A 24,163-nucleotide genomic window follows, 5' to 3' on the forward strand; every position below is an offset into this window, starting at 1 on the left:
GGTATATACATACAATGGAATTTTATTCAACCGTAAAACAGAATGAAATTTTGACACATGCTTTACATGGATGAACCTTGAAGACATTACGCTAAGTGACATAAGCCAGACACAAAAGGACAAATATTGTATGATTCCACTCGTATGAGGGACCTAGAAAAGCAAATTCATGGAAACTGAAAGCAGAATAGAGGTCGCCAGGGGTTGGGGAGGCACGAATAGGGAATTATTGTTCACAGTACAGAGTGTATGTTGGGGATGATGAAAAAGATTCTGCAGATGGACAGTGGTGACACTTATACAACATTGTGCGTGTATTTAACGCTACTGAACTGCACACTTACAAATGGCTAAAATGATAAATATTGTTATGTGTATTTTACCAAAATAAAAAATCAGGGGCTGGCCCGGTGGCCCAGTGGTTAAGTTTGTATATTCCGCTTTGGTGGCCCGCGGTTCACGGCTCGGATCCCGGGTGTGGACATGGCACCACTTGGCAAGCCATGCCGTGGCAGGCGTCTCACATATCAAGTAGAGGAAGATGGGCACGGATGTTAGCTCAGGGCCAGTCTGCCTCAGCAAAAAAGAGGAGGATTGGCAGCAGATGTTAGCTCAGGGCTAATCTTCCCCCAAAAAAACAAAAGAATCAAAACTTTATTAATAAACTCATGGCATATATCTAGCTGCATTTTAAAATAGAATAGTAGGAGGGTAGCCAAGACTGGGATCTTCATTTTAATCTGTTTTTAAAATGTGCCCCGTTATCTTTGACTATACGTGGACATACTGAGCAACAATGTGTCTCCTGAAACCAACTGGGGGTCCCTCTCTCACTCAAGCACTCAACAAATATTTATTGAGCATGTAGTGTTGGTCAAGTACTGGTCCAGACCCTGGGATGGTGATGTGGAGAGGACAGCCATGAACAAAACAAATAAAGTCCTTGCACTCAGGGAACTTATACTCGGAAGCTACAGGTAATAAACACAAGCATAGGCAACATATCAAGTAGAGTTAAATTTGATGAAGAAAAGGAATTATTTGATAATATTTTGTTAAAGAATATTGTATCTATGTTCACATGAGATGTTGGTCCCTGAATTCTTTCCCTGTGGTAGCTATAGTTTCGGTTTCAGAGTAATGCTGGCCTTATAAAATGAGGTGGGAAGTGTACCCTTTTCTGTTTTCTGAAAGAATTTGTGTAGGATTTGTATTGTTTCTTCCTTAACTGTGATAGAATTCATCATTCAACCATCTCGACCTGGCATTTCCTTTGTAGAAAGGTTTTAATTTATGAACTCAATTTCTTCAATAGACATAGGACTATTCTGTTTCTATTTTCTATTTCTTCTTGAGTCAATTCTGGTAATTTGTATTTTTTAAAGAATTTGTCCATTTCACATAGATCATTGAATATATTGGCATAAAGTGTTCATAATATTTTCTTATTATCGTTTTTTATCTTTTAAAAAGATTTAGGGGCTGGCCTGCCCCGTCTGGCTTCTCCAAATCTCAAAACAGAGAATGTGCATGGAAAAAGAACACAGAAGAAAAAAAAAAATCACCTGGGGCTGGCCCCGTGGCTGAGTGGTTAAGTTCGCCCACTCCGCTGCAGGTGGCCCAGTGTTTCGCTGGTTCGAATCCTGGGTGTGGACATGGCACTGCTCATCAAACCACGCTGAGGCAGCGTCCCACATGCCACAACTAGAAGGACCCACAATGAAGAATATACAACTATGTACCGGGGGGCTTTGGGGAGAAAAAGGAAAAAAAATAAAATCTTTAAAAAGATTTAAATAAGAAAAAATCTTGGGGCCGTCCTGGTGGCGCAGCGGTTAAGTGCACACGTTCCACTTTGGCAGCCCGGGGTTCACTGGTTCGGATCCCAGATGCAGACATGGCACTACTTGGCAAGCCATGCTGTGGCAGGCGTCCCACATACAAAGTAGAGGAAGATGGGCAGGCATGTGAGCTCAGGGCCAGTCTTCCTCAGCAAAAAGAGGAGGATTGGCAGCAGATGTTAGCTCAGAGATAATCTTCCTAAAAAAAAAAAAGAAAAAATCTTATATATTCACCAATGTCATTCTCATTTCTAGTGCACTTCATTGCTTTTTGTAGATCCATATTTCCACCTGATATCATTTTCCTTCTCTAAGGACTTAACAAGTTTTTCATCATATTTCTTATAGTGTGGATTTTATATCTTAAAAAGTCTTTATTTTGTCAACATCTTTGAAAAATATTTTTGCTGGGTATAAGACTCTACTATGCTGACAGCTTTGTTCTTTCTTTTTTAAAGATGTTGCTTCACTTCTTGCTTACATTGTTACCAACAAGAAATCTGTTGTCGGGGGGCTGGCCCGGTGGTACAGTGGTTAAGGGCGGATGTTCCGCTTTGGTGGCCTGGGGTTCGCTGGTTGGGATCCTGGGTGCGGACATGGCACCGCTTGGCAAGCCATGCTGTGGTAGGCGTCCTGTATATAAACTACAGGAAGACAGGCACAGATGTTAGCTCAAGGTCAGCCTTCCTCAGCAAAAAGAGGAGGATTGGCAGCAGATGTTAGCGCAGGGTTAATCTTCCTCAAAAAAAGAAAAGAAAAGAAATCTATTGTCATCCTTATCTTTATTTCTCTGTAAGTAACATGGTTATTTTTTTATCACTAGTTTTGAACACTTTGAGTATGATGTGCCTTGATTTTTTTTTCTTTTTTCATGTTTCTTGTGCTTGAAGTAAGTTGAACTTCTTGCATCTGTGGGTTTACAGTTTTCACCAAATTTAGAAAATCTTTGCTTAGTATTTCTACAAATATTTTTTTGTCCCACCCCCACTACACACATATTAGGCCACTTGAGGTTGTCCCATAGCTCACTCATGCACTTTTCAATTTCTGTATTCTTTTTTCCCATTGTGTTTCATTTTAGATAGTTTCTCTGATATATCTTCAAATTCATTAATCTTTTCTTCTTCAATGTCTAATCTGCCATTAATTCCATTCAGTATATTTTTCATCTCAGACATTGTAGTTTTCATCCCAGGAAGTTTGATTTTGGGAATTTTTATATCTTCTGTGTCTCTACTTAGCTTTTTGAACATATAGAATACAGTTATAATATATTTATTATTTTATATATTTTTATATATTTTATTATTTTATATATTGTATATTATATATATATAATTTTTTTTGCTGAGGAAGATTCACCCTGAGCTAACATCCACTGCCAAATTCCTCTTTTTTGTATGTGAGCCACCACCACCACATGGCCACTGACAGATAAGTGATGTAGGCCTGGGAGCCGAACCTGGGCCACCAAAGCTGAGTGTGCCAAACTTAACCACTAGGCCACCGGGGCTGGCCCTATAATATATATATATATATATATATATTTTTTAAATATTTTATTTGTTTTCCTTTTTCTCCCCAAAGCCCCCCGGTACATAGTTGTATATTCTTCGTTGTGGGTCCCTCTAGTTGTGGCATGTGGGATGCTGCCTCAGCGTGGTTTGATGAGCAGTGCCATGTCCGCGCCCAGGATTCGAACCAACGAAACACTGGGCCACCTGCAGCGGAACACATGAACTTAACCACTCAGCCACGGGGCCAGCCTTTATAATATTTTTTTAAGTGTCCTTATTTGCTAGTTCTAACATCATTAGCTCTGGATGAGTTTTAATTGATTGATTTTTCTTTTCATTATGAGTCATATATACCTACATTTCTGCATGTTTGTAATCCTCTGTAGGATGCCAGGCATTACGAATTTTACTTTTTTGGGTGCTAAGATATTTTTGTATTCCTATAAATATTCTTGAGCTGTGTTCTGGGACACAGTTAAATTACTTGAAATAGTTTGATGCTTTGCGGTCATGTTTTTAAGATTTTGAGGATTTTTTTCCTACCTCCACCAATTCTCTGACACCAACTGGGTGTCCACTATTCATTTCAGTTCCGACACTATTTGTAGTTAGCACGAACGTCACAGGTTAAGGGCTTAGTCCCACAAGACTGCCCCCACTTCAGATGCCAGTTGCAAATGGGATGCCTAAGCTACCCAGATTTCTGCCTGACTTTCTACAAATTTCGCAGTTCCCATGAGCCCCTTCCCTCAGGTTCAATAATTCAGTAGAACTCACAGAGCTCAGGAAAGCGCTTTACTTAGCTACTGGTTTATTGTAAAGGATATAACTTGGGAACAGCCAAATGGAAAAGATGCGTAGGGCAAGGTATGGTGGGTGCAGAGCTTCCATGCCCTTTCTGGGCACACCACAGTGCCCGCACCGGGTGTTCATCACCTGGAAACACTCTGCACCCTGTTGTTTAAGAGTTTTCCTGGAGGTTTCATTATGTAGACATGATTGATTAAATCACTGGCAACTGGTAATCAAACTCAATATCTAGTTCCTATCCTCTCCTTCCAGGTTGACTGTTCCCGTGGTTGGCTCCTCTGGCTACAAGCTCCAGTCCTGAAGCCACTCCAGAGCCCATCAATAGTGACCTCATTAGCACACATTCGTGTAGGGTCGAAAGGGCCTTATTATGAATAACAAAAGACATTCCCATCACTCAGAAAATTCCAAGGGCTTTAGGAGCTCTGTGCCAGGAACCAGGACAAAGACTGAATACATTTTTTTATTATAACAGAGATCTGATAGGTGGGGCCAGAGAAGCATTTAGTCTGGGCTAATTATTCCTCACTACCCAGGCAAGACCCTTCTAAGACCCACGCCTCAAAGGTTATGAAGTCTTCCATTCTGACCGGCGGGAACAGACATGATCTTTGGCCTGTAAATGTCAATTAGGTCAAGTTCGTCAACAGTCTTGTTCAGGACTTCTATATACTTCTGATATTCTCCGTACTTGCTCCATCATTACTGAGAGAGGAGTGTGGAAGTCTCCAACTATAACAGTGGATTTTTCTATTTCTCCTTTTAGTCTGGCGGTTTTTGCTTCATGCATTTAGAAACACTTAATTGAATGCATAGCTAGGACTTTTATGTTTTCTGGATGAAATAACCCCTTTATAATTACACAATGCCTCTCTTCATCCCTGGTAATATTTCTTGTTCCAAAGAGAGCTATGGCATGCAACCACCAGGTCAAATGACCAACACCACGGCCCCACCAAGCCCCTCCTTTTGCTCCATCTCTACCTTAGATGTAGGTCTATATCTTAAAAACTACTGAGATTGAGTTCCCCACTCCCTAGGCATGACAGATCCCAAAGATGAGATTAAGCTGAATTACGGAGAAAATAAAGGCTCTCTGCTCTCACAACATGTGACTGCTGCGTGGCTGGCTGGCTGGCTGGCTGGCTGGCTGCTCTTTAATGTCACAGACAGACCCCACTCTATTCTTCCCGCGCTCCCTGTTTGTCAGCCTGCCCCACAGCAGCTCCTTCTTTCTTGACTTCTAAGCCACTCTTATCAGCCACTCTCCCAGATTCTCTTGCACGTCCTCTTCCAGCCAGGTCCTACATGCTCTGCCCAGCAAAGTCCCTACTCTCTCCTTGATCCTTCCATCTTCTGAGGCTACCAGAAGCCCCCTGACTGTCACAAAGAAGACACTTTGCATCCTGATCTCAGCCCATGCCTTGGCAGCTCTTTCTGCAATCCCCAGTCTCAACTATTCCACACCTGAACTTCTTTTTCGTTCTACACCCATGCGTGCTCTCAATAGACCACCTGGTCTCCTGCTCCTCGAAATCAGAGATGGAGGGAGAGGTTCTCAAACCTCGGGAGACTTCAGCAGCGCCAAACCCCATGACAGCACAAGATAAACATGCAGTCTTCGTTCCATAAATTTTATTTTAGGGGCCGGCCCAGTGGCGCAGTGCTTAAGTGAGCACGTTCCGCTTCAGCGGCCCGGTGTTCGCCGGTTCGGATCCAGGTGCGGACATGGCACCACTTGTCAAGCCATGTTGTGGTAGGCGTCCCATGTATAAAGTGGAGGAAGATGGGCACGGATGTTAGCTCAGGGCCAGTCTTCCTCAGCAAAAAGAGGAGGATTGGCAGCAGATGTTAGCTCAGGGCTAATCTTCTTCTTCTTCAAAAAATTATTTTAGTTACTATTTATTGTGTACTTATTCTCTAGGCCTTTTAAAGATTTTATTTTTTTATTTTTCCTTTTTCCCCCAAAGCCCTCCAGTACATAGTCGTGTATTTTTAGTTGTGGGTCCTTCCAGTTGCGGCATGTGGGATGCTGCCTCAGCATGGCTTGATGAGTGGTGCCATGTCCGTGCCCAGGATTCGAACGAGCAAAACCCTGGGCCACTGAAGTGGAGCGTGCGAATTTAACCACTCAGCACGGGGCCGGCCCCCATCTCTAGGCCTTTTATATTCAACAGTTATTTATTTCTCACATCTACCAATGGAAAGAGGTGTTTTTATGCACATTTTATAGATTACGAAGTTGAGGCTCAGAGAAGTTGAATTACTTGTCTAATCATATAGCTAATAAGTGGCAGAGCAGGGATTCCTTCCAGAGCCTCAGTTTTACTCAATAGTATGTTAAAACATTTTTAAGATAGACAAGATTTATTTTAAATTAAAAGAATAAAGAAAAGCAAAAGAAATAATAACGTAAATTCTAATCATAAAGTAATATTGAAAGAATATAATCATTACAAGTATATCATTCATTACATTAAATGTCAGGGACTGAATGCTTGCAATAAAATGTAAACTGCCAGATAAGGTTAAAAAACCAAACTTGCCAAAAACAGTCTGATACTGGCATAAAAACAGACATATGGACTAGTGGAATAGAATCAAGACCCCAGAAATAAACCCTCACGTCTATGGTCCATGGATTTTTGACAAGAGTGCCAAGACCATTCAATAGGGAAAAGACAGTCTTTTCAACAAACAGTGTTGGGAAAACTGGATATTCACCTGTAAAAGAATGAAGTTGGACCCTTACCTTACACTATATACAAAAATTAACTCAAAATGGGTCAAAGATAAATGTAAATTTCTCAAGAAAAGTGCAGACCCACCCATATGAACAAAACTATATCATATTGAAAGACACTTTAAAAAAGGGAAAAACAGAAAGATATCTCAGGTTTAGCAATGGTTGGATATAGCGGCGTAAAATTATCACTTGTCCCACAATTAATAGATACATTTAATGCAATTTAAATTCAAATTCTAACAAGTCTTCTCTTTTAATGGGTTTAAATGATCCTAATGCTTATCTCGAATACAAGCCTGGAAATAGTCAAAGATATGAAAAAGAACAGTGAAGGGGCCTTGCCTTACCAGAAAGTAACCACTATAAGGACATTATAATCAAATCAATATGATATTGGCAAAGAACTAGACAAAAAGATTCATGGAGCCAAATTAGGAATATAGAACTGAGTCCTAGTTCATTTTAGGATTTAATATATGACACATGTGACATTTTGATTCAACACGAAGGGCTGAATTATGTACTGAGAGGTGCCGGCACGCAGCTCACTACTCATCTGGAAGAAAATACAATTGGGCTGAACTCTTACACCAAAATAAATTCCAGAAGGATCAAACTCTTAAATGTTAAAAATAACGTAATAAAAACCTTGCGAGAAAGTTGAAAAGATGAGAAGACTTTCCTAACCAAGACTGGAAACCCAGAAACTATGATGGGAAGGAGAGGCGTATTTGACTAAACAAAAAATTTAAACAGGGGCCGGCCCAGTGGCGTAGCGGTTAAGTTCCGTCCACTCTGCTTTGGTGGCCCAGATCCCAGGTTTGGATCCCAGGTGCGGACCTACACCACTCTTCAAGCCATGCTGTGGCAGCGTCCCACATATATAGTAAAGGAAGATGCGCACAGATGTTAGTTCAGGGCCATTCTTCCTCAAGCAAAAAGAGGAAGATTTGCAACAGGTATTAGCTCAGGGCCAATTTTTCTCACCAAAAAAAAAATAAAAATTAAATGTACACATGGCAAAAGACGGTAGAGACAAAGAGACAAAGAATAGTTTTAGTAAAAATATTTGCAGGGGGCCGGCCTGGTGGCGCAGCGGTTAAGTGTGCACACTCCACTTTGGCGGCCCGGAGTTCGCAGGTTTGGATCCCGGGTGTGGGCACAGCACTGCTTGGCAAGCCACGCTGTGGTAGGCGTCCCACATATAAAGTAGAGGAGGATGGGCATGGATGTTAGCTCAGGGCCAGTCTTCCTCAGCAAAAAGAGGATTGGCAGCAGATGTTAGCTCAGGGCTAATCTTCCTAAAAAAAAAAAAACCAAAAGAAAAATTTGCAAAGCAGAAGACAACAGCAACTTAATATCACTGTATAGAAAGGTTTCCAGAACTTAGGATGAGACAAACAACACAACAGAAAAATGGGCCAAGCATACAAAGAGGCAACTAACAGAAGGAAATGTCCTACGGCCAACAAACAAAGGGAAAGATGCTCAAACTGCCTAAAAGGTTGGGAAATGCAAACTAAAGTTATACTACTCTGCCAACTTACTGATCAGTCTGGCAAAAATTAAAAAGGGCTTTAACATCTGTGGGTGATGGAGCTATGTGAAAACAGAGATTTTCATATATTTTTCATGGAAACGGGATATGCTGCTTTAAAAAAAACCCATTTAACTAATATTTAGTAAAATTGAAATTCTTATAGCTTTCAACTCAGCAATCCAACTCATGGGACTCCATCCCTTGGACTCCGTGAGGGATTTATGGTACAATGTTCATGTTGGCACAAAACCGCGAACAAGGCAGAAGCACGCGGGTAGCTGAATTCCACATTGTGGAATATTATAGCCATTAAAAACAGTGACTCAGGGCTATCACAGTTGATTTGAAGAGTCCAACAGGTATTGTTGAACTAGAAAAGAGGGACCGGCCCGGTGGCGCAGCGGTTAAGTTTGCATGTTCCGCTTCCGCGGCCCGGGGTTCTTGGGTTCGGATCCCGGGTGCGGACATGGCACCAAGTGGCAAGCTATGCTGTGGCAGGCGTCCCACATATAAAGTAGAGGAAGATGGGCACGGATGTGAGCTCAGGGCCAGTCTTCCTCAGCAAAAAGAGGAGGATTGGCAGCAGTTAGCTCAGGGCTAATGCTCCTTAAAAAAAAAAAAAGAAGAAAAATGCATTTGGTAAAAGCCCTTATAATGACTAAAAAAACCAAATGAAAAACACATCTTGTGTACATACATTTGCACATACGTAGGAATATATACAGGTTCATTCTTAATTATAATAAAATGTATGGGTAAAATATGGGAGGATATACAGTAGTGGATAATCAGAGAATAGAAATGTTTTAGAGCAAAAAAAAGTACATTAGGGGTGAAATAAAAATTTTGAGGGGCCGGCCCCCGGCCGAGTGGTTAAGTTCGCGCCCTCTGTGAGGGCAGCTTCGGATCCTGGGCATGGACATGGCACTGCCCATCAGGCCACGCTGAGGTGGCATCCCACATGCCACAACCATAAGGACCCACAGCTAGAATAGACGACTATGTACTGGGGGGCTTTGGGGAGAACAAGAGAAAAAAAGCAGAAGGAAAAGAAGATTGGCAACAGACGTTCGCTTCCCTGCTGAGGTGGGTCTGTGCTTCTGAGGTCCCTGACCTGCTGGCTCTGGGCTTCCAGGAGCCGGCCTGGCAGTAGGCTGAATAGTGGATTGGAAGGTAGGGTCTGTGTTCGAATGACGTCTCTGCTAATGCTCGCCTCCATGACTTGGTTTAAGTTCCCACAGCTCTGAGCCTTCGTGGTTCACCTCTCCAGTGGGTTGGGTACAGCAGCTAACCCCTTCACAGGGTGACTGTGGGGTCAGATTCACTCCTCCAGCCACTGTTCACTCAGAGCCTCCCTTGTGAAGGCGCCATGTTGGCGCTGGGGAAATCGGAATGGACGACGCAGACACAGCCCCATGGAGCCTGAGTCCAGGGAGGGAGGGTGGAAACATACACATCATTGGATCTCAAGCAATCCAGGCAGTGAGGTCCAGAGGCCTTCCTGGAGGAAGAGACATCTGAGCTGAGAAAGAGTTAGGAGGGGCAGACAGGAAGAGCAGTGAGGTCGGAGAGAAGGCACGTGGGGGGAAGGAAATGAGTCCTGGACACCCACAGTGTGAGAGGCATCGGCCCCTGCCTGTCTGCAGCCTCTAGGGGGCCCCTCCCTCTCTCTGTCTCCTACCCCTTTCTATGGATGATCCTGCCAAAACCCTAAGTTATTGTGTACTTCTCACAATACTTTGTATGTTTTAAAAAAATGAACATAAACACTGAATCATTTCCTATAATACGTTTGCACTCAAAGTTTCAGAGGTTTCTGTAAAAACAAGATACAATAATTGAAAGATTTATTATTATAAATCAATGTATCACAACACATCTACATATGTCAATGACAAGTAAAAATAATCTCTGCTTGATTCAGACATTTGATAATAGAAAAGATCAAAATAACGGAAATGAACACAAATGTCAACTAAAAGCCAATTATTGAGAAATAATACTAATTAAATCTTTAATATTTAGAAGTTACTACTCTTAAAATGAAAATTTAAAATATTCAAAGCATTGATTGCCCTATCCGATAGTCTTGACAGTTGTTTCATAACAAATATTCCAGATGTAAAAACCTTTCTTTCATTTTGCAGTGACCCTGGTCAAATTGTCGAGAGGGCGTCCACCAGCATCTTCAACTTGGGTCTACAGGTTCCTTCACAGAAGCTCATTTCCTTTTTTTAATGAGGAAAACATTTTGTCTGCTTGTCCTAATTTTGGTTTTGCTGTTGGAATCGATATTGTTAATTCAGATTTCAGATCGGATTCTGGTTCCCTGCTGAGACAGTTCGCAACACTCACATCTTCATCTCTTTGCATTTCTCCTCTTAAAGTATTCACGAAGAACCGTAGCCTATAGCAAATACTTAAATACTGGAGTACTCCAGTGAACATTACTGAGCAGTATTTGAATAATGTAACTTCAGAATCTCCTAGCAAGATTAGCAGTGCTACACAGAAGCCCACATCGAAATAACCAATTTAAGACTTCTTTTACTTCTAAATGCCTTTATTTCTCAGAATACCATTCACAGGATTTGTATAAAGGATACTCTGCATACAAACTTATTAATATTTATTTTAGTTGCAGGAATGACTCACTGATGTGGTCTATCCACACAATGGAATATTATTCAGCCTTAAAAAGGAATGAAATTCTGACACATGCTACAACATGGATGAGCCTTGAAAACATTACTCTAGGGGCCGGCCCCACGGCCGAGTGGTTAAGTTCGTGCACTCCATTTCAGCAGCCCAGGGTTTCGCCAGTTCGAATCCTGGGTGTGGACATGGCACCGCTCATCAAGCCATGCTCAGGTGGCATCCCACATGCCGCAACTGGAAGGACCCACAACTAAAAATACACAACTATGTACTGGGGGGCTTTAGGAGAAAAAAGAAAAACAAAATCTTAAAAAAAAAGAAAACATTATTCTAGGTGAAGTAAGCCAGATGCAAAAAGACAGACATTCTATGATCCCACTTATATTATACAAAGTACCTAGAGGAGTTAAACTTTTATTTTATTTATTTATTTTTTTTGTGAGGAAGATCAGCCCTGAGCTAACATCTGCTGCCAATCCTCCTCTTTTTGCTGAGGAAGACTGGCCCTGAGCTAACATCCGTGCCCATCCTCCTCTACTTTATATGTGGGATGCCTGCCACAGCATGGTTTGATAATCGGTGCCACATCTGCACCCAGGATCCGAACCAGCGAACCCTGGGCTGCAAAAGCGGAATGTGCACACTTAACTGCTGCGCCACCAGGCTGGCCCCTAAACTTTTAGAGGGAGAAAGCAGAATAGTGGTTACCACGGGCTGGGGAGGGGGGAATGGGGAGTCAGTTAGTGTTTCATGGGGACAGTGTTTATGTTGGGGATGATGAAAAGATTCTGCAGATCGATGGCGGTGATGGTTGCACAACAATGTGAATGTACTTAAGGCCACTGCATTGTACACGTAAAAATGGTTAAAGTGGTAAATTTTATGATATGTATATTTTACCACAATTTAAAAAAAACGAATGACTCACTGTTAGCAGAGACAGCTGCTGGATCAGCCACAGCAAGACTGAGTCCACGATGAGGACTTTCTCTCCTGTTTCCCCATTTCCTCTTAACATCGGTGGGTTCTTCTGAAGCCATAATGCCTCCATATTGCTTGTTAAGCTTTCACTGTGGCAGGAAAATTATAATACTTTTACGTGATTTTTTTGACTGATTTTTTTCAGGATCAGGACCAGCCACATAATTTGTGGGGCCCAACGCGGGCTCCTTGATCAAAAATTATTAAGAATTTTCAAGATGGCAATGACGGAGCATTAAACGAAGTGCAGGATCTTTCTAAGCTCTGGGCCCTGCACAGTTGCACAGGTCTCATGCCCATGAAATCGGCCCTGCTCAGGATTCAGAAAGACACAAATTTCCTGAGAAATGTTGAGAAGTCATTCCCGCTTGGAAACACGAAAGCAGAAGCATGTGACCCAGTGGCTGCTGCAGGCATCTTAAAAGGAATCCCCTTGAGAATAAAGCCAACCTACCAAGTTGGTGGCATGGAGAGACGGAAGAAATCTAGGTGGGTGAGGGTGCCATCTCTAAGGCACTGGGTCAACAGCCTTGGAGCTCCAGGGAGGTAAGAACTCCAATTCATTGAACCAGTTTATTCTTGGTTTTCTGTTATTTACAACCAAGAGTGTCCAAGTGCTCCATGTCCTGAAGAAACTTGCTTCCTCCTCCTTGCAGCCCCCTCTGGTTCCCCTCCAATTGCTCCCCTCCTTCCAAAAAAAAAAGTTCATAATTTTTTGCAATTTGTCTCCTATTTTTCATTTAAGCTTCTCTAACTTTTCATTCAAACTCAAACTGCCCTAAAGGAGTGTCTATCTGTGCTGTTTCCATTTCCTCACCCCTACATAATCTGGCTTTCTCCTCCCCTCTTCTCTGCTAACAGCACCCCCCAACGTCTGTGATGACCACTCAGCTACTCAGGCCAGTGGGCACTCTCCTGGCCTTGTGGCTGTCCACGCTGAGCATTCCCAGACCAAGCGTTCAGCCAAGGAGCCTTTAGCCTCACATTGAACTCAGCAAGCATTTCAATGAATTTGGAGGTTATTAAGCACAGCCAAAGCACATGCATTTGGAAAAGAGAAGTCCATGTTTACTTTTCCCGAGGAGATAATAAGTTCTCGCAGGAAGGATTCTCCTCCTGCAGGATCTGAGACCCCCGGAGATCTGGGGCCTGGCTGGAGAACCACTGGCCCCCAACCGTATCACGGCCTCTGTCTTCTGGTCCCTACCAGGCCCTTTTCTCTCACCATGCTTCTGGTCACACCTCAATCTCCAGCCCCCTTCAATCCTTGCTTTCACGGCAGCGAGAAGCTTCTAGCTGTACTCAGGCTGTTACTCTTGTAGTGTCTCCAACAACCCTAATGCCCTCAATCAGCTTTTAAAGCTTTAATCAGACACATTATTTTCTTGCTTCAAATTCTCCAATGGCTTCCTGTGGCACTTAGAGCAAAATCTGACTTCCTTACAAAAAAGCCAGGAAAGGCCTCGTGATGGGGCCCTGCCAGCTCTCTGCCTCCTGGCTGGTCATCCCTTCCATCCACACTGGCTTCGCCTTCCTGGAATACACTGAACTTGACCTCTGATTCTGCCATTCCCTCTGCTTGGCAAACGCCTCCCCCACATCTTCTAAGACTGTCCCTCCTCATCCTTCAGGTCTTAGGTCACATGTCATCGCCTGCAGGGCCACACCGGCTGCCTCCCAACAGCTGCTCCCTCCTCTCCCAGCTGCAGCCTCTGTGCTGCTTGGATGGGGTTGCCTTGGCTCAGCTGCCGGGTGCGCCCCGGTTTGTCTAAACCGGTGGAATTCCATCCCCCTGGCCACAGGGATTGGCTGAGGCAGAAGCACGTGCCCTAAGATGGTTCAATCGGAGGGAAGCCCAGGACTTTACTCCCACAGCTGGGGAAAAGATTTTCTCCTCAGACGTGGCCTCAGACACACGTGGGCCCTAGGACAGTGGGCAGCAGTCCTGCGACTATAAGAGGAGTCCACCTTAACGAGGAGGAAGGTAAGCCTGAGGAGGCCAGAGTGGAAAGTGTGTCACCCGTGACATTGTTGAGTCCCCAGGCGAAGCCATCTTGAAGCCCCGCATGCCTTTGGGCCACATGGACCAAGACGGTCCCTCATTAAGCCAGCCGGTCCCTCATTAAGCCAGCCGGGGGAGCAGGGCATGGCATGGCGAGACTCTTGGTGGGCGGGAGGAACCTGATTGACAGCCCTTAGAGAAGCCCCGCTCCTCACCCCTCGCCAGATCGCACTGGTTCATCATCGTCACTGCACTTACACCACCATCGAAAGGGACTATTTTTGCTTTGTTTTGTTAACTGTTCCTGTCCATCCCACTAGAGCAGGGGCCTCGTCTGTTTTCAATGAAGTGGCTCCTGCAGGATGTGGCACACAGTTGGTGCTCAATTAATGCTGGTGCATGACTGATGCCCTGTGCGCCAGCTGTTTCTTTTCTCCTTTTTTTCTTTTTTTGCTGTTGCCGTCCTCACTTCCTGGAATGTCTGGCTCCCCAGCGAGACCATGTGCTTCGTCCATTTGACAGTTTTTAACTGAACACCTACTATGAGTCAGGCACTATTCTAGAAGCTGGGAAAACAGCACTGGACCAAACAGTATAAATACTGCATTCATGGATCTTACCTTCTAGTGAGAGAAAGACAGATAGTTAACAAGTGAATGAGGAAAACAGGCGAGTTGACAACTGGGGATAAATGCTGTGCAGGAAAGTGAAGTGGAGGAGGAGGGAGATGAGGTGGGTGGGGGATGAGCAGATATAACTAGGGAGCTTAGAGGTGGCCTCATTGGGAAGGTGGCATTTGAGCAAAGACTTGAATGAGCTGAGGGAGTCAGCCAAGTGGATCCATGGAGAGAAATATTGCAGGCAGCAAACAGGAAAGGACCAGAGAGAGGAACACGCCTGCCATGTGCTAGAAACACTGGGAGGCCAGTGGGGCTAGAATGTAGTGAGCGGGGAGAACAGCAGGAGGAGGTGGGGCCAAGTGGTAACGGGGGCGGGACTTATACAGGGATTTGGGGTTTTACTGAGAGTAAAGGACAAACCCTTGGTGGATTCTGATCATCAGAGTGACATGGTCTGAAGTGTATTTTTAAACAATTCCTCTTGCTTCTGTGTGTGAGGCTACTGCAACAGTCCTGGGGAGCAGCAGTGGTGAAGGCCGAAGAAGTGACAGAGCCTAGAGTATTCGCTGCCTGGTAGAATGTGACAGAAGCAGAGAAGTCGGAGGACTTCAAGGTTTTGGTCTGAGAAACTGGACAGATGAAGATCACTGACGGGGACAAGAAAGAGAGTGGGAGGAGCAGGTAAGGAAGGAAAATTAGGAGTTTGGTTTTGGACATGCCCCCAGACATCCAAATGGAGATGCTGAGTGGGCGTTGAGAGCTGAGTTCAGGGCAGAGATCTAAGCTGCAGACACAAATTTGAGAAACCTCAGCATATGGATGATATTTAAAGCCATGAGCCCCCAGGGGATCATGAAAGGGGTGAGCGTGGATACAGAGATGAAGTCTAGGACTGAACATGGGATTTCTGAATGTTTTTGAGGTCGTGGACAGGAAGAGGAACCAGCAAAGGAGATAAAGAGCAGCTAGGGAAGGTGGAAGGAAGTTGGAAGGAGGGGCCGGTATCCTGGAAGCCAGGACAACAGCGTTTCACGGAAGAGGGTGGGACCAGCCAGGCCAAACCCTACTGATAAGAGGACTGAGAAGCACCATTCGATTAACACTGTGGGGGTCACTGGTACTTTGACAAGAGGGCAGGGACTGAAACTTTGCTAACTGCCATACCTAGCAGGCCCTGCATAAACACTTATTGACTGTTATCGGTGAACAGCCGATTTCAACAGCCTTCCGAATGGCCCTGTTCTGGTCTTCCCTCCTTCAATCCAAGGACGCTGCCACAAAGGGATCTTTCTAAAACACAGATAGGATCACTCTCCACTTATATCTTAAATGCAAATCACGCTGGGATGAATATGTGGAAAGTTGTGTACTTTGTGGTACTCTTTGTAATAGGAGAATATTGGAAATAACATGAGACTTCAACAACAGGAAATTGGTTATGGCAGCCAGGATGCATCTAAACAGAATACTATGCAGCCATTAAAAGAGTGCTCTGGAATATTTAGCGACTGGGTACAGAACAGTATACACAGTGAGAGCTTATTTTTGTATTAGACAGCACAAGAGTCTATAAAGCAGGGGTTGACAAACATTTCCTGTAAGGGCCAGACAGTAAATATTTTAGGATTTGAGAGCCACATCTCAGGCACGATTATTGTTTTAATGTGAAACCTTTGCTCAACTAACACACTTCCATCCAGGTCTGCCCTGAGTAACCTATTCAAAACTGCAATCTATCTACCCATCTCCTTTACTTTGCTCATTGTTTTTGGTTTCCCATAACACTTATCACTCTTTAATAGACTAAATCATTTACTTTTTAATATACTTGTTTATTATCTATACCCTTCTTTTTCTTCCCAACCCTCAAGAACGTAAGCTCCAGGAGGGCAGGGTTCTGTGTTCACTGATGTATTCCAGGCTCCTACAACAGTGCTAGGCACACGGTAGGGGATCACTAAACATTTGCTGAATATATGAATGAATGTCATATTACTTTTAAAATTAGAAACCCAATATACAAAACAAAAAACCCAGACATCTCCCATGAGTCCCCATCCCTAAGGAAGGAAGTCCACAAACTTGGCCAGGCATTGAAGTCCCCTCACGGTCCCGCCCACCTCTCCAGCCTCCCAAACCCCCCCAGACCCGCCCCCCGCCCCGGACGCGCAGTTCACCCCCGGCGACACCTCTCACCGCCACTAGGAGGCGCCCGTGCTCGACAGCCTGCAAAGCGCAAACACCAGTCGCACGTGACCTGCGCCGCATCCACGTGACCGGCGTCGCACTCGGTGGGCGTCACGTGACGGACTCAGCTTTCCTCCAATCGCTGTGCAGGTTGTGGGGATTCCACCCAGAACCAGGCCCGAGACTTAAAACACCCCATACTCCCGGCGCCCAGGCGGGCTGGTTCCTTGCTTCCAGCTGGGCGGCGGTGTCTCCCTGGGGGCCTCTTCCAAAACGGCTTCGTGAGGCCGAGGCCTACAGCGCGCTCAGTCCCGGAAGTGACGTCTCCCAGAGGGGCCGGAAGTGGCAGTGGAGGGAGGGAAGATGGCGGAGGTGGTGAGTCCGGTGCCCGGGGCGGGGCGGAGGGAGCCAGGGGAGGTGGGTAGAGCCCGAGGCCCCCCAGTAGCCGACCCTGGCGCCGCGCTGTCTCCCCAGGGGGAGATAATCGAAGGCTGCCGCCTGCCCGTGCTGCGGCGGAACCAGGACAACGAAGATGAGTGGCGTGAGTGACGTCGGGGGGGCGGGGCTAAGGAACCTAAGGGCGAGGGGCGGGAGAGAGTCAACCGAACCCTCGGGAGGGGGTGGGGCCTCTAGAATCCTGGGCGGGCGGGACGCAGATACTCAGCAGGGGCGTGGCTTTTAGCTCCGAGACGGACAGGGCGGGGCTTGGAGAGAGGGCGGCACTTGGTGACTAACGGGGGCTTGGGCGAGAGCTTCCAAGTGCTGGGGCTTAGGGATTCGGCCGGGGGTGGAGTTTAGGTCGTGGGAGGGTGGAGCCTCATGGCCAGGCCTATCTAAGGCCCCCGTCTGTGCTGTTCCCACAGCCCTGGCCGAGATCCTGAGCGTGAAGGACATCAGTGGCCGGAAGCTTTTCTACGTCCATTACATTGACTGTGAGTTCTGGGCTGCGGTGAGGTGGGGCTGCAGGGCAGGGTTGGGGGACAGCCTCTGGCATTCCCTCCTGAGCCATCCCCCCTGCTGCAGTCAATAAACGCCTGGATGAATGGGTGACCCACGAGCGGCTGGACCTAAAGAAGATCCAGTTCCCCAAGAAGGAGGCCAAGACCCCCACCAAGAACGGACTTCCTGGGTCCCGCCCCGGCTCTCCAGAGAGAGAGGTGGTGAGTAGGTCCCCTGCTTCACGTCTTCTCTCCTGCCTCCTACTTTTCTCATCTCTAGGCCTCAGTGGCTCCTGGATGGGCAGGAGGCAGTGCCCTCCCACCCTGGCTTCAGCTCACAAAGGATGGGGGCCAAATTGCAGATGTAGCTTTCAGAGTCCAGTGGCTATTCCTGTGTCCTTGAGAGGGCAGAGGGTGGGGTTTAATCACTCTATGCTGAGGGGCCCCTACTCCCTTTCCCATCCCACCACCAAGCCCACCCCAGAGGAAGACCCTGGACCTATCTCTACAGCCGGCCTCCGCCCAGGCCAGCGGGAAGACCTTGCCAATCCCGGTCCAGATCACACTCCGCTTCAACCTGCCCAAGGAGCGGGAGGCCATTCCCGGTGGCGAGCCCGACCAGCCGCTCTCCTCCAGCTCCTGCCTGCAGCCCAACCACCGCTCAACGGTACCCTCAGCAATTCCAGGGACCTTGCTTTCCTCTCAGGTCCCACCTTCTCTACCTTCTGACCCACCTTTCTTGGTTTCTCTCTACAGAAACGGAAGGTGGAGGTGGTTTCACCGGCAACTCCCGTGCCCAGCGAGACAGCCCCGACCTCAGTTTTCCCCCAGGTGAGTCCCCTAAACCATCTCTTCTTCCCTTCCTTCCTTCTACCTCCTGGCGGCCCCTCTGAGGCTCATCTCACAGCCCCCCTTCTGTTCCTTCCATCTTACTTGCAGAATGGATCAGCCCGTAGGGCAGTGGCAGCTCAGCCTGGACGGAAGCGCAAATCGAATTGTTTGGGCACTGATGAGGTGGGTCTGGGGATGGGGGAGGCTGGGTGAAAAGCAGGGGACACCGGCAGGGTGGAGCATTTAGTGACTGGTTTGAAAATAAAGAAGGAGGGGTGGGCAGCTGTGGTGTTGGTGGGATTAGGAACCAGGCAGAGCTCATTCAGATGAGATCTTTTCCAAGTTTTGAATGAAAACTTCCCAAGTCTTGGTTTCTTTATCTGGAAAGGGGATGATAGTACCTAGGGTTGCTGTTAGACCTGCATAAGGAAACCTCGGGAAGGGGTGTGTAGGCGGTAGTGTCCTGCTTCTGTAATCTGGTATCTTCCACTGGCCCTGGGCAGGACTCCCAGGACAGCTCAGATGGAATACCGTCGGCTCCACGCATGACTGGGAGCCTGGTGTCCGACCGGAGCCACGACGACATCGTCACCCGGATGAAGAACATCGAGTGCATCGAGCTGGGCCGGCACCGCCTCAAGCCGTGGTACTTCTCCCCGTACCCGCAGGAGCTCACCACGCTGCCCGTCCTCTACCTCTGCGAGTTCTGCCTCAAGTACGGCCGGAGCCTCAAGTGTCTGCAGCGCCACTTGGTACGAGGGGTCCCAGGGGGCTGCCCTCCTAGCACTCCCCTCCTTGCCCCCACCCCTGATCCTCCTCTCTTTCTCAGACGAAGTGTGACCTGCGACATCCTCCAGGCAACGAGATTTACCGCAAGGGCACCATATCCTTCTTTGAGATCGATGGACGTAAGAACAAGGTAGGTGGCTGAGGGGCACTGGGGGAAATAAATGAGCAGCTTCTTCCTGCCCAGGAACACACTAACCAGTCTGGCCAACACTCCCATCTTTACTGAGTTCCTGCTGTAGGGCACGTGCTGGGAGGTACAAAGACAACCAGGGATTCGACAGAATCTCTCCTCTCTGGGAGCTCACAGTCCGTGGGGAAAACAGACGTGCCAACAGCCACTTAGATCCCATTCTGACAAGTGTCATGAAACACAGGGTGGGTTATCAGGACCCAGGGGAGGTGGTCAGCAAAGCTTCCCAGAGGAGGTGACCTTAGAGCCTTGACATGGAGGGTGAGGTGGGTAAGGGAATCCTGCAGGGCAGGCTTGGGGGCACAGAGACCGAGTGTGAGAAAGGCGAGGAGCTTCTGGCTGAAGGGCAGAGAGAACGAGGCCAGGCTGTTATAAGGGACAGAGCACAGGTGGAGGGAATGAGATCAGTCAGGGCGGGGTAGAGGACACTCCCAGGTTTGGGGCTTCAAAACTGCTTCAGTCTGTGGCTGTGGGGAGGGAGGAGGGAGTAACCTGGAGGGACCGTTGAAAGTGACTCCCCCACTCCGGGGGCAGGAGGAGGGGAGGGAGAGGCAGGCACCGTGACTGGTGGGGAGAGCTCTGGCTCGGGTGCTGGGGGAGCATGAGAGGAAGATGCTGCTGTAACGACTGTTCTGTATTCCTCACTGTGGACTTGGGCATCCAAATGACAGTGCCCAGCAGGTGGCAAAAAGCCAGGTCTGAATGCAGGAGAAAGCACGGAAAAATAAAGGAGCAAGATTAGTAACTTTGCTGAGGAATCCCTCAGGCTATTGTTGGTTCAATTTCAGAGTTCCTTACCTCTGTCGTGGAATGGATCAGTTCCCAGGAGGTGTGACCGTAGGCGGGAGAGTTATGTTTTTTGACAGCCAGACTCCTAAGACTGTCACACAGGCAGAGCTTCCCTCCCAAGCTTTGGTCAGTCTTTCTTCCTGGGAATATGTCCGTTTGTTGACTGTTAACTATAACAGTGGAGGGCCCCAGGCCAGACTGTGGGGGTCCAGGGAGCGGGGGGAAGCCTGCCCAGCTCACCGGGGAGGCAGGCTGTCAAACAGCTGGTTCACAGGCTCTTCGACACTGAGAAGTGGCCCTGCCTGAGCAGCAGGGACAGCCTGGCTGATGGACTAGGTTGGGCCCCAGGGAGGAGCGCTCATCACCTGTCAGCTATGGGGTACAGGGAAGCTCCTGGCTGACGCTGGCCCCTCGGCCACCCTCAAGGTGGGTACTCAGAGTGGTGACAGGCCTTTTCCTCTGCAGAGTTACTCGCAGAACCTGTGTCTCCTGGCAAAGTGTTTCCTCGACCACAAGACGTTGTACTATGACACAGACCCCTTCCTCTTCTACGTCATGACGGAGTACGACTGCAAGGGCTTCCACATCGTGGGTTACTTCTCCAAGGTCAGTGCTGGGCTAGCTGCCCGCAGCCCTGCCTTGCGCCACGTCCCTTCCCTCACACTCACCGCCCCTCTTTCCCAGGAGAAGGAGTCGACGGAAGACTACAACGTGGCCTGCATCCTGACCCTGCCTCCCTACCAGCGCCGGGGCTACGGCAAGCTGCTGATAGAGTTCAGTAAGTACCTGTGCTCCTGGCCAGGGGCTGCGGGGGTGCTCCCACCACAGCCTCACGCACACGAGCAGGGCTGCCATGATCCTCAGCTCTGGCTGTGTGGCCCAGCCACAGGGAAGCTGGCCAGAAATAGAGATGGGACTCTCCCGAGGCTCTCTCCGTCCGCAGGCTGGCTGCCCTGCTCATCTGGGCTAGGTTCTCAGCCCCTCACTGTGCCTCGGCCAAGCTTCTAAGCACCACCCAACTTTTCCCCAATCTGACTCATCTGCTCCTGCCCAGGGCCGTGGGCAGAAGCCGAGTGAGCCACTGTTGCTCATCCGTCTGGTACTGTGTCATCATACAAACTCCTGGGCAAGGACCAGTGGTTCAGGCCCGCAGGTATCCCTGAGCCTTGCAGATAGATGTTCAAAATGCTGTCAGCTCAGCAGACAATGTAAGCAGTGACTTGCATGAACTTGGCCCCTGTTCCTTGCATTCAGTCAGGTCAGTCTCTTAAAGCCCAGAAGGAACTCTGCTCCTTGTCATTCATGAACTTGTCAGTGTCACCCCAAGCACCCTCTGCTTCCAGGCCTCTTCCCCCGTCCCATTCAACTCACCACTCACTGAACCCTCGAGGTCATCAGGCTCTGACCTGGGAGACGGGGAGGGAGCCTTAGCTGTCTGTCTGGGGAAGACACGGAGGCTTGACTCGATCAAGGTCACGGTCCATGTGAGAAATTTTGTTGGTAGAATGATACCAAGATGGGATCATATCGTCAGGAAACTCTCAGCCTGGTGGAGCAGGCAGGTGCTTAAACTCAGCTCAAGCCTTGCAGCTCAGACCTCAGTGGAGACAGGCCATGGGCGGGGCCACCAAGGAGGCGTGCTCAGTTGGGCGGACAGTTCACAGGGTGAGCGGGTGTTCACTGGGGAGGGGACAGGAGTTCCCTACCACGGAGGAGGCAAGTGTGGCCTCCAGTTGATCTGTCAGGATTCCACATACACTGGACCCAGCAAAGCTGAGTCGGACCCCAGGTGTCCGACTGGCTTCCTCCTCTGTGCTTCCTTTCTCTAAAGCACTAGCCTCTGTTCCTCTCCCACTGGGCTGCTTGGTGGAAGTCACAGGAAGTTGGGCAAGAGGGTAAGACTGGCTGATAGAGATGTATCAAGGCGGGGAAAACAAAGGGCGATGGTCCAACATGAGGCTGGTTATGACTGAGGGTGCGAAGGGCTTCTGGAAGTAGTGGCGACATCGCAGAGCCTGACAGGGAGAATGAAGACTCTACCCAAAGACACCAGGCCACTCAGGGTTTTGCAGGGCCTGAGGGTCTCACCAGCAACTGGCCGCCAGTGCCCAGGAGTCAGCCGGTGGAGGAGGGCAGAGCAGAGTGGGAGGGGTGGAGCCACGGGAGGTCCGTTACCTGCTGAGGAAGGGCCTGCCTCTGACTGGTGCTCCTCTCCTGGCATCCTCACAGCCACCGGGTCAGGCCAGCCTGGTCTTCGAGCCGCTAGTGCTCCTTAGGTCAAGCTCAGTGGACTTTCATGTGAGAAGCCAAGCACCCTCAGGCCTGGACCAGAGGTGGCGTCTGCCCCACTTCTCTCCTCACGTGCCCAGGCGCAGAGTGTGCGGGATGACAGGAAAATCCGAGGCACTTTCTTTCCATAAACCATTTTCTCTGCACTCCCCTACCCTATTCATAAGCCTTCACTGGCTCCTGAGCACCCCTCCCAGCTGATTGCAGCTACTCTTTGCAGTGCCCTTAGCACCCTCCACTGTGCTCAGCACCCAGGTGAAGAGTGAATGCTCATCAGTCCTTTAGGAGGAAACTGAGGCACGGTTCCCAGGATGGGAGCCAGGCAGTCTGTCTCTGCAAGCTGTGCTCTTGAACGTTGGTTGCATGAAGCTGTGACCGCTTCCCCACCCACTCCTGCTCCATTGTTTTAGGCTATGAACTCTCCAAAGTGGAAGGGAAAACGGGGACCCCTGAGAAGCCCCTCTCAGATCTTGGCCTCCTATCCTACCGAAGCTACTGGTCCCAGACCATCCTGGAGATCCTGATGGGGCTGAAGTCGGAGAGTGGGGAGAGGCCGCAGATCACCATCAAGTGAGCCTGGCCCCACGTACCGGGGGGTGCATGCCCTGTCTCTTCCGGGGCTTTCTCACCCCTGGGGTTCCCGGGGGCCTGGGGCAGAGGTGAAGGCCCCCATGGGACCTGATCTTTGCTTTCCCACAGCGAGATCAGTGAAATCACCAGCATCAAGAAGGAGGATGTCATCTCCACTCTACAGTACCTCAACCTTATCAACTACTACAAGGTAGGGAGGCGGGTAGGGGGAGACAGGTGTGTGTAGGGGTGCACGCTGCAGGCCCCATGTGGGCTGACCTGCCTGGCCCCGTCTCCCGTCCAGGGCCAGTACATTCTCACACTGTCGGAGGACATCGTGGATGGGCATGAACGGGCTATGCTCAAGCGGCTCCTTCGGATCGACTCCAAGTGTCTCCACTTCACTCCCAAGGACTGGAGCAAGAGGGGGAAGTGGTGACGGGGCACTGCCTGTGGCCGTGTCAACAAAGTCAGCAGAAGCAGGGCTGACAGCTGATCCCGCCCCCACTGGGGCCCGCAAGAGGCACACCAAGGGAGACGGGGCTGAGGACAGCTCCACGAGGAGAGGACAGGCCTGGTAGGAGCCAGCTGGTACCCAGCACCAAGGCGAGCTCAGGGTTCAGGTCAACTTCAAGGTCAGCTCGCTGAAGGCCCAGGCCTGCTGTGAACCAGGGACGTGAGAGAGCCTGGCAGCTATGTACAGTGAGATGGGGGGTGGGAGCGCTCTGTACAGAGGACTGGTGGCTGTAAAAATTTCTTTTGTAAAGTAGGAGTTGGGAGTGGGGTGGGTACTGGCTGCTAAAATTCTGGCCCCTCTCTTGCCCCCCCGGCAATAAATTGTTTCTGTAGGCCAGAGCCATGGAAG

General features: G+C 48.5%; 1 protein-coding gene and 1 long non-coding RNA gene across 6 annotated transcripts; one reads left to right on the forward strand and one right to left on the reverse strand.

Moving 5' to 3' along the window:
• LOC139074513 (uncharacterized) lies at positions 1–17,038 on the reverse strand. Of its 2 annotated transcripts, none has more exons than XR_011524172.1 (3): positions 16,912–17,038; positions 12,041–12,182; positions 1–2,040 (listed from the first exon to the last, which is right to left on the reverse strand). It is a non-coding gene; the product is annotated as an uncharacterized lncRNA (long non-coding RNA). The 2 variants fall into 2 exon arrangements; XR_011524171.1 differs by lacking the exon at positions 1–2,040 and adding an exon at positions 10,286–10,733.
• Positions 16,964–24,153, forward strand: KAT5 (lysine acetyltransferase 5). 4 transcript variants are annotated; one of them, XM_070565499.1, is made up of 14 exons: positions 16,964–17,277; positions 17,377–17,443; positions 17,766–17,834; positions 17,926–18,062; positions 18,352–18,507; positions 18,597–18,671; positions 18,780–18,854; positions 19,175–19,423; positions 19,501–19,590; positions 20,905–21,045; positions 21,124–21,217; positions 23,139–23,298; positions 23,428–23,509; positions 23,603–24,153. In XM_070565499.1, exons 1-14 carry the CDS (start codon positions 17,266–17,268, stop codon positions 23,735–23,737), a joined length of 1,542 nt encoding a protein of 513 aa, XP_070421600.1. In that variant the 5' UTR covers positions 16,964–17,265; the 3' UTR covers positions 23,738–24,153. The 4 variants fall into 4 exon arrangements, with proteins under 4 accessions (XP_070421600.1, XP_070421603.1, XP_070421599.1 ...); XM_070565502.1 differs by lacking the exon at positions 18,352–18,507 and having other exon boundaries at positions 16,982–17,277; XM_070565498.1 differs by having other exon boundaries at positions 17,251–17,443.
• Positions 24,154–24,163: the final 10 nt, after the last annotated feature.

The sequence above is a fragment of the Equus przewalskii genome, chromosome 11, assembly GCF_037783145.1.
Source record: "Equus przewalskii isolate Varuska chromosome 11, EquPr2, whole genome shotgun sequence".
In the NCBI taxonomy this organism is placed as follows: Eukaryota; Metazoa; Chordata; class Mammalia; order Perissodactyla; family Equidae; genus Equus; species Equus przewalskii.

Coding starts and splice junctions, on each gene's coding strand:
- KAT5 (XM_070565498.1), top strand. CDS start 17,266: ATGGCGGAGGTGGTGAGTCCGGTGCCCGGGGCGGGGCGGAGGGAGCCA. Junction 17,835..17,925: donor CTACGTCCATTACATTGACT/GTGAGTTCTGGG, acceptor CCCCTGCTGCAG/TCAATAAACGCCTGGATGAA. Junction 19,591..20,904: donor TCGATGGACGTAAGAACAAG/GTAGGTGGCTGA, acceptor TTTCCTCTGCAG/AGTTACTCGCAGAACCTGTG.